The following is a 16,571-nucleotide window of genomic DNA, read 5'->3' as shown; positions in this document are numbered from 1 at the left end:
GCCAGACTCAATGGTGCCATGGGGGGGGGGGGGGCGGAGTCGGGGGAGATCAAAAGTCACACAGTCACATTCACAAGACAGACTTAGTTATACTCCTAAGGCTCCCATGATTACCCTCCTGAGAAGATCCAATTAAAGTAGCAACATTTCTTCCTTCTAGCAGCATTATAAACGTTGGGATCTTGACCAGTTGTGTTGGGAGAGAGAAGGGTGGACTCAACACTATTAGCTGTTCACCAAGCTCTGTTCCCTCGTTCAAAAGTAACAGGCATTCGCTGGGATGTGAGTAGCCAGACAGACAGACCTCCTGTGCCAGCTTCCCTTGCAGCCTGTGTAGGCTGATCCTTCCTGAATGGACCTGAGCAAATGAAATGTATGCAGCTTTTGCCAAGTGTGCTTACAAGTAAACCTCTGGCCTGGACTGCTGTTCTCTGTTTCTCCTCACTAGGTAGAAATGCTTCAACTGGAATGACCCTGACTAACACATGTTAGTTGGAGTCATTGTCCTGGGTCACTGAGTGACAATGCAGCAGAGCCATCAACCTACTTTGGTCACCGTCCATGGACCGCATTCTATTGTACCTCCTAAGCAAGTCATAGTAAACGTCCACTTCCACAAACATCCACAAACACTTCCTTTTCCTCCTTTTTTAGTATGTGGTGTACATGCTTCTACATGCAGGTAGGTACATGTATATATGTGTGCATGTGGAAGCCAGAGGGCTGCTTTGGCTGATGTCTCTCAGATACCATCCATCTTATTTTGTGAGACAGGATCTCTCATTGGCTGGGTACTCTCCTAGTAGGCTAGACTGGATGGCCAGTGAGTCCCAGGGATCTACCTGCCTCCACTTTCCCAGTGCTGAGATTGCAAATGAGTCAGCATGCCAGCCTCTAGTAAAGGTCATCGTCCTGCTGTCCCTTTCCTCTTTTTGACTTTTGCATTAATGTCTGTCCCCTCTGCCTTCTGGTACTTAACTTTTTGTTTATTATTTGCTTCTATTTAATGCCATTGTGTTTTTGTTATTTATTTCATGTTCTTCCCCTCACCCCTGATTTTTGAGAACCCCTATTCCTGTAGCCAAGGCCAGCTTTGAACTCACTATGTAGCTGAGGATGCCCTTGGACTCCTGATCCTCCTACCTTACCTCCCAAGTGCTGGGATTGCAAGCATGTACCATCCTGCCCAATTCCCATCTCATTTCTTAAACTTCTTAAGGCTCTCTCTAGCGGGAGCATTCTGCTCGTTTCTCAGTTAGCACTGCTGTTGTAGATGCTGATGCAGTCCTATGTAAAACCCTTCACCTGGGGGCAGTGATGCTATCATTAGCTTAGTGTTGCACCTTCCCCAGACTGGGCCTCAGGCAAACGTAAGCATACCTGGGGGGAAGGCAGGGGTTCAGTACCCCTCTAATCACCATAGGCCCAACATCCATAAAAGGAGAGCCACAAAAGGTGGAACCAACTCAGTGGCAAACTTCAGAACCTTCTCCAGGAACCAAACTGATGCTAATTCAACCAAGAGAATATCCTGGTTAGCTTGTGTTCATGGTGCTCTCCTGCCACAGCTCATGGCTGCCTGGCCTTCTCCACAGAACTGTCCTCCACTGACCAGAACCTCTTCCCTCCTCTTCTGGTCTTCCCAATGATGGACTGACTAGGGGTACAAAAGGTTCCCTTACCTCAAAGGAGTGTGTGTTCTGCTATACAGTGTATGTCCCAGCCACACAGGACAGCTCCCTGTGCGTCAGACCAAGGCCAGACATAACCTGGCACACTTTGTCCGGCTCTTTTCTTTCCCTGTCTACCTCATTTTTTCTTGCACATTCTGCCTGCCAAGCATTCCTCACCACTAAACATTTGTCCCGGGTGCTCTTTCTAGTAAATTCAGCATCACTGGTGTCAAACTTTGCTCTCATTTTTCCAAATTACTTTCCCATTTAGTTCCAGGGAACTTCAGATCTGGCCTGTGCACACCACAGGTATGACTGAATGGTTTGTTCTGAAGATACTAGATCAAAAATAAGTGAGCTTTTTTGAAAATTATAGGATGTACCCGCTATGTTATATCATCATGAGAATTTTAAAATCTGAATTAAAAAGCATAAGTTTGTAGGCCACTGCCTGACGCATAGCAAATGCCCTTGGGCATTGTTTTACTTATATATGACAGTCGTGCCTATGTGAAGTATGCACACAACAAATACCAGCTGTAAAAATGAGGCTGAAATTTTGCTTTGAGAGTCAAAACTGTGTTCTGAGATTTGGCCAGCAGAGGGCAAACAGATGCAGACAAAAATGTGATGGGCTGAGCGATGTTCTGACACCGCTCCCTCACAGTTGGCCTGAGGTCCATCTGACAGAGGGCTGAGAGGAATGCCTTCATCTGAGCATATTAGGATGTTAAATCTGCCACTTGAAATTCTAGAATGTCTACTACCAAGTCTCATAGTGGAACACACTGCCCGCCTCTCTTGTGAGTTCGGACGAGTCCCTGGTCCTGAGATCCCTACGGTTGCCTCAGTCTCTGCAGCTCCTGTTTGAACCCATGAGCTGGGCTGTGCTTCTCATAATCCCCTGTACTCATATTAATATGTCTGGGTTTCTGCACCTTGCAAGTAAAGGAATTAGAATTAAATCTCCTGCTGAGTATAGGTGTGTGCCGAGACCTCTTCACAGATGGGGACAGAGTCACAGAGTCACACAGGGGCAATCTCTGCTCCTTGTCCCCAGTTCCCAAGGACGGTGATTTGAAGGTCTCTGCTTCAAGCTCCCCTTCCCATTTTCTCCATTCACCCTGCCTGTTTATTCTACATTTCGGAACTCAGTTCCTGTTCTCCATTTCTCCCTTTCTCCAAATCCTGCAGGTCAAGTGAATCTCGTTTCTCAAAAACACCTCTCTCCTTTATCACCTGGCCACTCAAAGCTCTACTTGACTGCAGCCCACCATTTACTTGGGTGTTTAGATAGCCTCTAGAGTCCCATCGGCTGTAGACTCTAGAATCTGCTGTCTTGCCTTATCATGTGTCCTTAAGGAAGTCATCCCTTCCCCCTCAAGAGGAGATTTTTAAAAAGAGAGAGAGAGAGCTCAAAACACTGGCTCTGGTACTTTTGCAGAGATCCAACATAACTGCTCTTTTGAGCCTCCACTCAAGAAACACAGAAGCATTTATCTTATTGTTCTTAAAGATTTATTCATTTTTATTTTATGTGTATGGCTGTTTGCCTGCATGCCTGTCCATGCATCACCAGCATGCCTGGTGCCCTCAGGGGCTGGAAGAGGGCACTGGACCCCTTAGAACAGGAGTCAGAGAGTTGTGAGCCACATGGAGGTGGAAACCAAACCTGTGTCTTCTGCAAGAGCAGCCCAGGCTTTTAACTGAGAAATATTTGATTTTACTGGGAGAAGCAGCTTTTGTGCCCTTTATAATGCAAGCATCATATGTTGGGTCTTATATGTCATGTATCACATGCACTGCTGAAATGGAAAGGGAAAATCCACCTATAATCCAAGCCATTGAGATAACTGCTATCAAAAATCCTCTGAGCAGTTGCTGAATACAAGTATGTGTGTTTCAGTGGGCCTTCTGGGAAACACACAGGGATCCTTGAGATTGAAATCAGACACAGCAATGGTTGGCTTCAGTGTGGGACATGGAGCAAATAGCTGGTGAAGAATTTACTCACCATGGTATACGAATTAGGTAGACTCATGCAAAAGGACTGATACTCACCTGCTTTTGACCTACAAATAGCAATTTTATGTGCTTCCATCTAATGCATGTGAATGTAAGAGCAGAACTGATAAGGCTATTAAACGTTATACTACAGAGAAAAAAAGGACCAGCTGTTTTTACTTAAGGTTGTTAGTGTGGTGATAAACATCATAACCAAAAGAAACTTGGGGAGGAAAGGGTTTGTTTATCTTACATCTTTCAGGTCACAGTCCATCACTGAGAGCAGTAAGAGCAGGAACCTGGAGGCAGGAACCGAAGCAGAATCAATGGGGAAGTTACCTACCGGCTTCCTCATCCTGGCCTGTTCAGTTCCCATTCCTGTATATCCAGGACCATTTCCCAAGGATGACACTACTCCAGTGGCCTGGGACCTTTCACACCAATCATCAATCAAGAAAATAACCTACAGGCCAGTCTGATGGGGGCATTTTCTCAGCTGACTTTCCCTCTTCTCAGATGATTCTATATTGTATCAAGTTAACAAAAATGAAAAACTTCCAACCGGAACAACCAGTTAAAGTTATACACCACTTTAAAAGTAAGATGCTCACTGGTTCTCCCGTTAAACCAAGTCCCTGGGATTGGAGACGTGACTGGGAAGGACCGGGTGACATGGCTTAAGAGGTACATGCCCATGTCACTAATGAATATAATGCTCAGGACCCTACGCTTTGCAGTTTCTGTCTTAAGTTCCCAGAAGTGCTTGAGCAATACATTAACACAGTGACATGTCTTTAGTAATATTTGTAAAAGTAAGATATTTCTCACTGTCTCCCCCCTCCCTGCGCACCCCAGCTCCCTACCAAAACAGGGCTTGCCCAGGCAAGTCTTGAACTCCTGAACTCAAATGATCCTCCCTACTCAGCCTCTTATGCACTAGGATTACAGGCATGCACTACTGAGCTCGGCCTCAAGTTCTTTGGGCCAGGATCTTACCCATGTGTCATTGAGAAGTCCTAGACAAAAGGACCAGAGTTCCTGGATTCCAGTCATGGTTCCTGTTCTGCTTTGTAGGCAGATGAGGCAAAACCCATATATGTTAGGTATGTTTAAAGAAATATAAACACAAATAAGTAGCATTACTCGATTTTATCAAAGTTTCTCATGTTTGAAGATCGTACATTGAAAGAGTATGTGTCCAGAGCGTCTTCTGCTCCATTTCCCTTTGCCTTCCTCTTTTCCTACTTGCTAGTAGTCCATACTTTTATATATTTGTTCATGGGCTCCTGGTTTATCATGCCTATCTTGTCTGGAAAAAAAGTGTATTATCCACAAGGCCAGACCTACCAGCCCCTCCTCTCTGGTCCCAGTGACAACATCTCTTACCAGTTTCTTGTTGCTCTTATATAGATAGAGACACTGAAGCTTGATAGGGTCCAGAGCTGAATTCTAGAGGCCCAAGAAGACAATCCTCAGGCATTGTAATCTTCCATCATCCTCAGGCACCTCACATCAGATCATAGACACGCGGTTCTTGATGTACACATGGTAGGGGTCACTACGTTTGTCCACTTTGCGTGAACGGGTATATCCCAGGATGAGACTGCCCACGGTGACAGCAAATAGGAACATGACAAAGAGAATATACATGTAGGAGTTGTCATCACGGCCAGGAGGGCTAGCCTGACGCTCTTCAGTTTGGTTGTCTGGCCCAGGTCCTGGCCCTGGCCCAGGTCGGCAGAGCAAGTGACTCTGAAGGGTGGCATTCAGAGCCTTCAGCACAGCATGGAGGCTCTGGTACCAGCTCTCAGTCCCATTGGAAGTCTCCATAGCAACAGCAATTGAGGTACAGGAAGAACTGGAATGCGATCTGATGGTGAGAGAAGAAAGGGAAAGGGTGCCTCTGTTATCCGCAGCTTGAACGACTCCCCACTTTGCAGACCAGGCTAGAGCCCCGATTCCATGTCTCTTCTCTGCTCTTCTTTGCTTGTCTGTCTTCTCCACTAGGCCTCAGGCTCAGTGACAGGAAGTGCTACACCTGCTTCCCTCCCTGCGGTACATAAGCACTCATGAAAACATCCCACAGGGCGTGTGGGATAGAGCCTTTCCCGGCCATTGAAGCCACATTACTCTCTTTTTCTTGGATTACATAAATTGACTAGGTTACAAAAACTTCAGAGGTTATCTCATCTAACTCCTTCCATTTTATGCACAGGAAAACTGAGTCCCCAAACAAATAAGTAGCTTATTCATGATCAGGGAGTAGTAAACAGTGTCTATTTTCAGGACTCTTTAATAGTCTAAATACCCACAATTCAATGGCTGATTCCAAAGCTCTCTTTCACCTAGGTAGAACTGTCAGCAAACATTATTATTCCCTGTATGTACCAAACATGATTATTACCTACCGGTCTCTCCCCTAGAAAAGGTAGTTCTGGCCATGATAAATACTCATGACAGCTCTATGCAGAATTAGAGGAACAGAATCTAAATACTATAGCAGCACCCTACTGCCCACCAGGACTGGCCTACACTCCATGAAAGGCCTTTGCGGTTCTCTGCCATCCATTACTTGTGCTCTTGTCTGGATGAAGGAGGAAAAGAACACAGACTTCCTGAATTAAGATGTAAGAGGCAAGAAACCTGAGTTCTCCTCCACATGGGCTGCTGGCAAGCAGGAACACCACAGTGAAATTAATGACCCAATGGGTCATTTTCCTGGACTAGGGTCTGTGCTGGGGCCTTGAGAAAGTTCAAACCTAGTCCTCATCCTCAAGGCCAGCCTAATAGGATGCAGGTGACAACCCAGGAGCTCTGTAAAAGAGCTACTTAAGGTGATTAACACTTATCAGGGCTTAGAGCATGTTCACTGGGATGGAGTGATTTGAACTGGATCTTGAACCATTCTAAGAGGTAGAGAAGGCAAGGACGGGAGAGAGATGAACATCAACAAGACAGTACACAAATGTCTAGAAGAATGGAAGAAGACTTCAAGAAGTTGGAATGTAAGATGGGCAGAAGGAGAAGACAGGATGTGGGACAGAAGAAACCAGTGGGGCTAAATCACAGGGGACTGGAGTGCCATGCTGAGTGTTGAGACTTGCCCCCACAGTTGGCTTTAAAGATACCATTGCATTTTAAGAGGGAAAATGTGCAGATCTGTGCTTTGAAATAATGATCTAACTGCTATGTGACCTGGCAGGGGAGAGAGCTGAGGCAGGCTGGTGATAAGGATCTTAAGATGTCTGGGAACAGGTGTTGAGTTCTGGAGCAAGGTAGAAAGCATGAAAAAGTGGGAGCAGGACAGATGTAAGACCTGAGAGGGATTTGGGGGCGGGAATGACTAACATGATGTCTAAGGAGGAAAAGCCCCAGACGAATTGATAGACACAGACAAACAGCATGGATCTAGACAAGCCCACACTGAGGGAGGTTAGTTTCTGTGATGGACATGGCTTCCTTATCTATCAAAAAAAGATCATCAGTGGGAGTTGTTGAACAATGAGTGTAAAGTATCTATTGCAGGATACAAAGATGTAGAGATTTATACCACGGCAATGTAAAGATAGGCAATACTACTTAGTTATGCACTCTGGTGGTTAAGAGGGCAGATTTAGGGGTAAGCGTTTTTAACTCTAACTAAGACTGTTGTGCTTCCCAAAGCCTCTGTAAGTATTCACTCTTTTACTGCATTGAAGAGGGTGGATATGCTTTTCATTTTGAGAAGCAAATACACTCAGTTTTGAAGACCCAAAGCATCCATACAGCAGAGGTGAAGTCTCCCTGTTCCTGGTCAGCTTTCCTGGGTATCCTTCCTTGGAAAGGGGTTTTGACTGATGGAGCACAGGGAAGGCATCACAGATCTGGAGAACTCACCAAATAGCACAGGAACTCTGATGGCTCCGAGACATCTTTGAGAATCTCCTGGTGGGTGTCCCACGGCTCCTCAGTTCCTTGGCCTCTCCAGGGATGTGGATACAGCCAGAGTTTTGGCGTTGACAGGAAAGCCAAGTGCTAGAAATTAGGGAGGAAGCAGAAGAGGAGGAAAAGAAAGGAACCAGACACACAAACCTCAGAACCAAGGGTGGATCACCCAAGGTCAGTTCCTAAAGGTTGTGCAATCATTTTTCTGTGGGTTCTGACCCCACCCCTATTCCTTTCCCCTTCCTGAAACAGCTGGCCCAGGCCAGCCTAGAGTTGTAGCTACAGGAACTATGTGGTGGCCAAGGGACATCTGATTGCTGTCTCCCAGTCCCAGGTTCATAACATCTTAAGTGGGTGACTTTGTGGGAAGCCTGAATTTAATTTGTGGCCCAGCCAACGGCACACACTCAAAACCTTCTCCTTCCCCAGGGTGCTGGCACCTTAGGAGAAGCCTTTTAGAACCCAAGAGAGTGAGCTGAGCTGTGAAATGGTAGTCTGCAGTTCCCTAGAAATAGAAGGAGCATTACTAATCAAATCCATTTGGACAGACAGCATACAGATGTGCCCCAGCGGGCCACCGTGATGGCTCAGTGAGTAAAGGTTCCTACTGCTAACTCGGATGGCCTGAGTTTGATCCTGGAATCTACATGGTGGAAAGAGAGAACTAACCAACTCCTGAAAGCTGTCCTCTAACCTCCATATACGCACACACTCCCAATAAATGCCATAAAATAATTAAAATGAACATGTCCCAGAATGAACTCTGTAGCATGGCTTTGTTGTGAAAATTAAAGCGCATTCTGTAAGGCAGAGCTGGAAGTGCTGCAGATGGTGGTGGTGGTGTAGTACAGGAGCTGGAAGACCTTCAGTGTTCACGAAGGCTGACTGTCCTCATTTTACAGTAAAGGAAATGGGAGCCCAGACAGCTGTCGTGCTCCAGCTGCTACTTGTGTGACTTTGTGATTTCCTTTTTTTTTTTTTTTTTTAAATCTCAACTTCTATCTGCATCTGTAAAATGAAGGGGGTCAGGGTCAGCTCAAATATCCTGTGACTATGAATCATTAGAGTCATGTGAGATCTTGCGAGATTGGCTTGGCTAGTGGAGGCAGCCTTTGGGAGCCTTCTAGAGGCCTTCAAAGCCCCAGATGGAGAGGGCGGCAGTCTTCCTAGCAGGTTAAGATACTCCTGAGTCTCTGGATCGACTTACACCTGACATTCCAGCCTAGGTAAACTGAGGGACAACTGGTTGACGTGTCCCCGTTTCCTCCTAGCCCCTCACCCGCACGGGTGGTCTGTCCAGGGGAAGAGACAGATAGTGTGGGTGGGACAAGGGAGTAAGAGGCAAGTGAAGGGCAGGCTGGAATTCACTGAGTGGAGTGGAGAGGCAAGCACCCATCAGACCCTCCAGTCAGAGTCTCTTGGGACCTTTGGAGTTCTGACTGGGGAACAAAGAGGCCACAGTACATACTCTCAGGTGCTGGGTCTGGGTGGGGATAAGGTGCCAGGTACTGGGCATACTGTTGGGGCAAGGAGAAGCAGAGAGCTGAAAAAGGAGTAGCCTGGTTTCCTAGGACGTGCCTCTGGCTTCTGTCTCCTGGAGAGTCATTGATTATCAAGTTTCCAGGATGGAAGAGGCAGAGTTCCTGTCATAGAGAGGCCTTTCCTTGAAATAGGCAATGAGCTAGCTTGGAATGAAGACTAACAGCTGTACTGGCTCCATCTCCCTAAGGCTCTCCCAGAGTCTGCCCATGACAGTGAGCTGCAGGCTGGGAACTCAGCCGACAGACACTGCCTCCACTTCCGTGAATCTTGCCTTTGCTCATGCTGTTTTCTTAAGCAGGAATTCCTTTGCACTTGTCCTCTGCTCAGCATTCATCCTTCCCAAGACTCCTCTCCCCTCCCAGACTCAGCAACTACTTAGTTTCTCTCATTTGTTACGAGAGGGCTTTGGAAACAGCCTCATTAGAAAATCCTGCTGTTCAGCCATTGTGGGTGAGTATACCTGTGGGCCCAGTGTGTTCATGCGTATATGCTCTATGCTCGGAGGTTTCAGGGCAGGGCCCTGGACCTCATGCATTCCTTTATTTTCCAGGCCCATTTGCATAGCAAACACTGAAGAATAAGAGAACTAGTGAATGAATACCTCTTCCATAAGAGAGCCCCCCACCTTAACTCCTTCCCAACAGATTCATGGGAACAGCTTTCAGTGCTTTAAAAGAAAAACTAAGTAGATCAGGACAGGCTGCCTTAGGGAAAGAGGAGGCTCCTGGATCAGGTGGCATGGGGCAGGGAAGGGCAATTGTAAGCCTCCTTTGGAAGCCAGACACTTCCTGCATCTGATCCAAACCCATTTATCCAAAGGGCAAACATTCTTGGCCCCCAAACACCAATAAATGGTTTTGCAATGCTCTTCCCTGTGTACCTACTTAAGGTGTGGCCACCCACACCCACAAACTGCACACACACACAGCCCCAATCTCAGCCTAGCCTGTGATCTTGCCTTTCAAGGGAGCCTTTCATGATCCCAGTCCTGCCTGTGTCTGGCTGTGTGACCTTGAATACTGCGTTTATTTTCTCAGAACCCCATCTGTAAGATGGAGGCAATTACCCATGCCCAGCTTACCTTGTGAAAACTGGAAGAGACAATAGATGGGAAAGTGTCTTAGAAACAGCAAATGTAAGAGAACATTACTGGGAAGCCTGCTCACATTGTTCCCCTAGCTCTCCACAACTCAGTTCACCCCATATTACCAAGAACGGTAACCCATGTGCCACGGCCTGCTGTGGCCCTCCACAGACACCGGGGGTTTCTTACTACTTTTTGTGAATCTCAGAAATGTTGGCCTCCGTCACTGTTTCCCATGCTTTCTGATGAACCCTGTCGCCCTTGCCATTAGAAGTGCCATTCTGTAGTATGAGATGGAGGAGACCTGGGTTTCTGCCCCTCCTGGGCCAGTATGTGTAGCCATGTGTAGACTGGAGGTCTGACCTTTCCCTCTCAGAAGGTGCTTCAAGCACCTCTGCATTAGACAGAAATGCACCTTGAGAAGTGAGAAGTGAAGAAAGTTGCTTGTTGCTTTTCATCTGAGGGAGTCAAGACTTGGAAGGCAATTTTTAATGCCTGCAGCATAGCACCCCTCCATTTGGAATGGACAAAGTGGCTGAGTGCCAGAGAGAATGGGTTTATTCCATGTCTTTAAGTGAAATAGAGTCCTGGGCTAGGGTGAAGAGACACTGGCTCTCATTCAGTTTGGCCCCTGGTGTGACCCTAGATAAGGGCCTCAGTTTCCTCACATGCAAATGAACGAGGAGCAGGAAGCAGGAATTAGGAGGAATCGCTCCCTGGGTTCTCCCACGCTGGCTAAGAGACCTCTCAAATACTCCCGTGCCCTAATGTGGTTTATGTGGGGCAGCTGGAGAAGGAGACCCGTTCTACAGGTGTGACCTAAGAGAAGAAAGCACAAGTCACAGAGCCAAGGTTGGCCGGCACAGGTTTACACTGAAAACTAGAACCTTCCAACGTAGACCTGCTACCAGCCGCCCAAGATGCTTTGGGAATCCCGGGCTTCCCTAGAACTGGTCGCAGAGAGTGTACAGTGGAGTAGAGTGGGCATGGCACTTCTGCAGAGCCCGCAGCTTTGGTCGGGCCAGACTGACTCCTGGAATGGTGTTTCCGCGAATGCCCCCAGCAGACCTGTTGTTCTCTTGCCTATCTGTAGGGGGAGGAGCTCTGGCTGCCTGGAGGGAGTCCTGGCAGGACGTGTGCGAGCCTCCCACGACGGCCTTGCGCAGCTAAGCTCTCGTCTCCCTCGCGCTGCCTGGGCATAACCCGCTCTTCTCCCTGGGGAGAATCTACACAGTATTTTACCAGCATCCCAAATCGGGTCCTGCCTGTCAAGGAAAAACACATCCTGGATCCCTCCAGGGAGCTGCAAACGCCTGCACTTTTCAAACCCTGTGGGTGCTCCTTACCTGCCTCTGGGGTCTGTCTCCGATGAGCGCGGCAGTGATGCACAGCAGCGCTCCCTGCCCTCACTGCTCTGCACTCCTACTGGCTCTGGGTTCTCTTTACCCTTCCCCGCGTGTCCCCTCCTCCGGCCCCGCCCTGCCCTAGCACACCAGTTTCAGCGCTGGCTAGCCACGGGTGCCTCCGCCCAGCTCCTTGGCCTCACCCGGTGGTGGGGAACCGCCCGCTTCCTGGACCTGAGACCGAATTTTTTGTGTCGCTATGTCTCAGCCAACCCAGCAAAAAGCTGTTCTTCAGAAACCCAGACCAAGCGCTGGGGGTTGATGGAGTTGGGCGTGGCACCTGTGTGGCCGTGTGGCACAGAGCAGCTCCCTACTGGGGCCTTGGCTTCCTCACAGTGGGTACCACCATTCTTACACGCGTTCTTCACAGGCTTATGGTAGGGTTAAACGTGTTCTCAGAACCCAAAAACTACAACCGGAATAGCCAGGGAAAAACAAAAACAAAAACAAAAAACCAAAACTGATTCTAACACAAACCCTGTTTTCCAGTTTGCAGATGCCCAAATTGGGGAGGTGACTTGTCTATACTCACCAAGCAAGTTAGTGTCAGACCTGAGACTCAGAATCCACTACACTCCAGCAGGTGCCTTCTCCCTCCGTAGTCCCTCACATTCCTGATCAACTTGCGTCCAGCCACATCTTAATTGGTGTCTGCCCCAGATCACTCGTTCTCCAGACACTGGGTCCTCCTTCAAATCGTTTCTGATGATATTACAGGCTACGTAAGAGAAGAAGCCAAGGGGAGCTGAGAAATGGAGGGCCGGGAGGCCACCAACAGGAAAACGACAGAAACAGGGACCAGCCTCTCAGGGACTTAGGGACCACTTTCTCAAGCTCTCTTTACCAGCGGAGGGTCACACAATTAACACATTCAGATCTACTGCAGTGTTTCTGAGTCACATAATTTCAATTCCAGACCTTTAGGATATGATTATCTAAGAAGCCTCAGGGAGAACAAGAATACTTGCCACGCGGTGGGCATCTTGCACATAATTTCTAATCTCCTTCCAAACACATCATTGCCATGTGGTTTCTATCCAGTCATTTCTCCCTAAGCTGGAGACCACCTGTCAGAGAAGCCATCCTGGCCACCTAGGTTCCCACTCTCAGTTCCCAATCCACAAAACAAGGAGGTGCTTGTTTCAGTAAAGCAGACTGCAGGGTCCTCACAGAGGCTCTGAGTCAGAAGGTCTGGAGTGGGGCCCAGAAACCAGCATTTTTAAAAACAAGACTCCCAGTGATGCTTAAGACTTGCCTTGAGAGCACCAGGCATACAAGGAGTGCACAGACATACATGCAGGTAAAACACTCAGGTACACACACACACACACACACACACACACACCAAAACCCACAGGGGTGGAAAAAACATGGTTCAACAGCTAAGAACACCTGCTGTTCTTGCAGGGGACCCTGTTAGGTTTCCAGTACTCACACAATATCTCACAACCATCTGTAAACCCAATTTAGTTTTAAAGGATCTAATGCCCTCTTCTGACCTCCTCTGGTACCAGGTATATATGTGGTATACAGGCATACAGGTGGGCAAAAATCATAGACCTAAAATAAAAATCAATAAATCTGAAAAAATTTAAAAGACTATCCTTGGGTAAGCAGCCTTGGTTCCATCAAGGTCCTCTTCCCTCCCCTAGTTTGGGAAGAGCCTGTATTCATGACCTAGGACTGTTTGTTACAGTTACTGAGAGCTGGGCAGTTAATTCGACTGCTAATGCTCTGAGGACACAGATAATCTTCTGTTTCAATAACATTTTAGAATCAGGAAGCTCTTTGCCTCCGATTGTCAGGATATCTTCACATCTCAAGCTGCCTCCCTCTGCCCTTTGGTTTTTGCACGCACTGGAAACATGAAAGCCTAATCTTTCTTTTAGAGAAGGCAGCTGACCAAGGAGCTGTTGGAACACGGCTTTAACTGCCTCATGTCCTGACTGTGCTGTGCAGGTTTCCTATGAAGGTCATGCATGCAGAGCTTGGCATTCGGGATGTGTGTGGTCAAGGCGTTGTTCGTTAGATGAGAAAGAGCAGGAGTCAACAGTTTCTGTCCCCGAGGAGCCTGTGAGAGAGAAGCTCCTTCATCCTCAGGTGCAAGGTCTTCCATTAAGTTGGGGAGTGTGAAGAGAGAGAGGAGACTGAGCCTAGAGTGAGCTAACTTTAGGATGGGGGAAAGACTCTCCTAGAGATACACCACCTTCAAGTCTTAGCTTAAATGCCACCCTCCTGTGATGTCCTTCCTTAACCACCTTTTTCCAGTTCAAATCCCTTCCTTCTCATACTCCCTAATACCCTTCTCTGTTTTGCTTGTCAATAGCATTGTCTATTACGTGGGTTCTGGGCATTGAACTCAGGTTGGCAGATTTGGTGATGAGTGACCGACCTTACCTGCTGAGCCATCTCACTGACCATCCTGCATTTATTTTCTAATCTGTTGCTAGGGTTCTGGCTACATCCTCAGCTGAGGCACCATCTTCTGACTGACTCTCCCTGACTCTCTCTCTCCCATCAGGTCTAAGGGTGGCAATGATGCCCAAGAGTTTCAAGTCCCAGGATACTCTAACTCCCCTTATGGTTGTCCACTCCCTTGACCATCTTGAAACAGAGCCTTCTCCGTGACTGGTATTAAGTCTGTCTGCTTCTGAGGCCCATTTTGGTGCTTCTGCACTACTTCCTTTTAGCCCAGCACCTTCCATTCTGGGTTATGATTATTTGCTTTCTTTGTAGGCTCCAACCCTGGAACAGAACTCTTGGAGGGTACCAAGTCAATCTCAGAACCAAATCTAGCACAGAGTAGATGGAAAGATGAATCTGTTGAGCAAATGAATGAGTGAATGAATGAATGATGGTTATGGCTGTGGAAATCTCTTGGCATTGTGTTCTGAAGGAAAACTCTCCAAGAAAAGATCGAACTGGAGAAAGCCAGGAGAACAGCAGGGTGCTTTTCAACCTTTAGGCTAAATCCTCTGGCATCAGACCCCAGGTCTAACAACTCACTCATCCTAAGTGACACGTGCTCCAGAACTCCAGCTGCCCCCAATCTCTGTCTCTCAGTAAAGGTGCCATTACCCATCCACATCCCTTTTTCATGGGCCTCCACCCACCTGTCTGTAGATCTGTGTGTTGACTTAGGTTCTGCCTTCCCATTAGACTATGAGCTCTCAGAGCAAAATCCAGATATGTATTTTTACCATAGTGTTCCCAGAGTGGCTAGGAGGTGGGAGACAAGGCTGGAGAGATAGGGTAAGCATGGATGGGACCTCTCAACAGTTTAGAAGCCTGGTGCTTGGCCAGGGGAAATGGAGAATGAATCAGATTTAGTGATTACATCAAGTTACCCATTCCTCCTGAGTCCAGGCTTGAGTTAACCTGTGGACCTGCCTCTAACTGCAGCCAGCCCCCAGTGTCTGTGAAAGGCTGGTTCCAGGAGCCCTGTGAACACTGCAAACCAAGAAATCTCAAGTTATTAAGATGGTGTAGCATTTTTATAGTCTGTGCACATCCTCCTATATATGTTAAATCATCTCTAGATAATTTACAATACATAATACAATTTAAATGTTATGTAAAGAGTCTTTGTACTGTATTATTTAGGGAATATGACAAGAAAGAGTTGGTGTGTTGTTGGGCCAAATGGGATGTAACTCAATTGGCAAAATGCTTTTATAGCATACACAAAGCTCCGAGTTCATCCTCAGCATCACGTAAACTGGGCATGGCAGTACATACCTATCATCCCAGCTGGAAAGCTGGGGGCAGGAGAACCAGAAGTTCAAGGTCATTCTTGCCTATATAGCAAATTTGAGGTAAGACTGGAATACATGATACCTTGTCTCAAAATAAATAAATAAAAATACAAAAGAAAAAAATCAGGACAAAGGCCTTTTTTATTTTCCCCTGAATATTTTTTCCTTGAATATTTTCAGTCTGTGACCCCAACCAACTAGAGGCGGAACCTGTGGGTAGAGGTTAGGCAACTTGTGTGACTCCATTTCCTCTGCCAAAACAGGGTCGATAACCTTTGGGCTTTTAAAATTCTGTGTACAAGGTATCTTGGATATCCTGGGCTCTGATGTTTTGGGCTGGGAAAGGGTGAACAGTTAATGAAAATCAACAACTCTTGACATTTACCCAGCATGCCACAGGGCTCTCTGTCCATTCTCTGACTATGGATTGGGGCCATGTGTTACGTGGGGGAGGGGGGAGTCCCGGCAGAAAACAGTGCCACCTGACACTGGGCAGTTTGAAGAAAGTATGATGAGGGCTTAGGAAATCAACAAGGAGCAGGGCAGTGCATCTGGCTAGCTGTGGCAGGAAGGGGAACCAGCTGGAAGGTGGAAGGGATGGGGAATTCCAAGAATCTGGTGAAGGACAGTGGTGGGGAGAGCATCCAGGCTGGAGCTGCAACCAGCCATGCTGGAATAAATACCATTTTCTCTCTCCTCCTGCCATTGATCTACCGCCGCCTCCTGCTGGCTCAACCCAAACTCCAGAGCAACGAGGCCTGTGCCGAGCAGAGGATGTCCGCACACGGAGGGACGTGCAGAAGGGTCTGGCTTAGGCAGTGACAACAGCCAGGACGAGGGGTTGCTCTCCAGTTCTCTTCCAGCCCGGGTCTGGGGGTGAGGGGGTGCAGTAGGGAGGCGTAAGAGAACTAAGGCATGTGGGGGAGGGTGTGAATCCCCCCGGAAAGACGACAACAACAACCTTCAGTCTCAAAAGCACCCATGTACTCTCCATCCCTCCAGGCCTTCTTTGCCTGTGCTGTTCTCTCCGTCGGGACGTGCTTCCTCTCAGAAAGTCCCCTGCACTAAATTAGATGTCCTTCTCTGTCTTTCTAGGTTCCATTCCCATCTAGTTCCCCTTTCCTTGCCTATCGCTCTGATTAAAATCCTGTTCTTAGGGACAGTGCCATTTGACGTGGGAAGACTT

At 47.6% G+C, this 16,571-nt stretch overlaps 1 protein-coding gene across 1 annotated transcript; it reads right to left on the bottom strand.

The window, feature by feature from the left end:
* Positions 1 to 4,859: 4,859 nt before the first annotated feature.
* Kcne3 (potassium voltage-gated channel subfamily E regulatory subunit 3) lies at positions 4,860 to 11,633 on the bottom strand. The gene is made up of 3 exons (XM_036187100.1): positions 11,574 to 11,633; positions 7,554 to 7,691; positions 4,860 to 5,547 (listed from the first exon to the last, which is right to left on the bottom strand). Exon 3 carries the CDS (start codon positions 5,505 to 5,507, stop codon positions 5,190 to 5,192), a length of 318 nt encoding a protein of 105 aa, XP_036042993.1. The 5' UTR covers positions 5,508 to 5,547; positions 7,554 to 7,691; positions 11,574 to 11,633; the 3' UTR covers positions 4,860 to 5,189.
* Positions 11,634 to 16,571: the final 4,938 nt, after the last annotated feature.

This window comes from Onychomys torridus, chromosome 1 (assembly GCF_903995425.1).
Source record: "Onychomys torridus chromosome 1, mOncTor1.1, whole genome shotgun sequence".
In the NCBI taxonomy this organism is placed as follows: domain Eukaryota; kingdom Metazoa; phylum Chordata; class Mammalia; order Rodentia; family Cricetidae; genus Onychomys; species Onychomys torridus.
The sequence above is the reverse complement of the archived record's forward strand: the minus strand, read 5'-3'. Positions and strand labels throughout refer to the sequence as shown.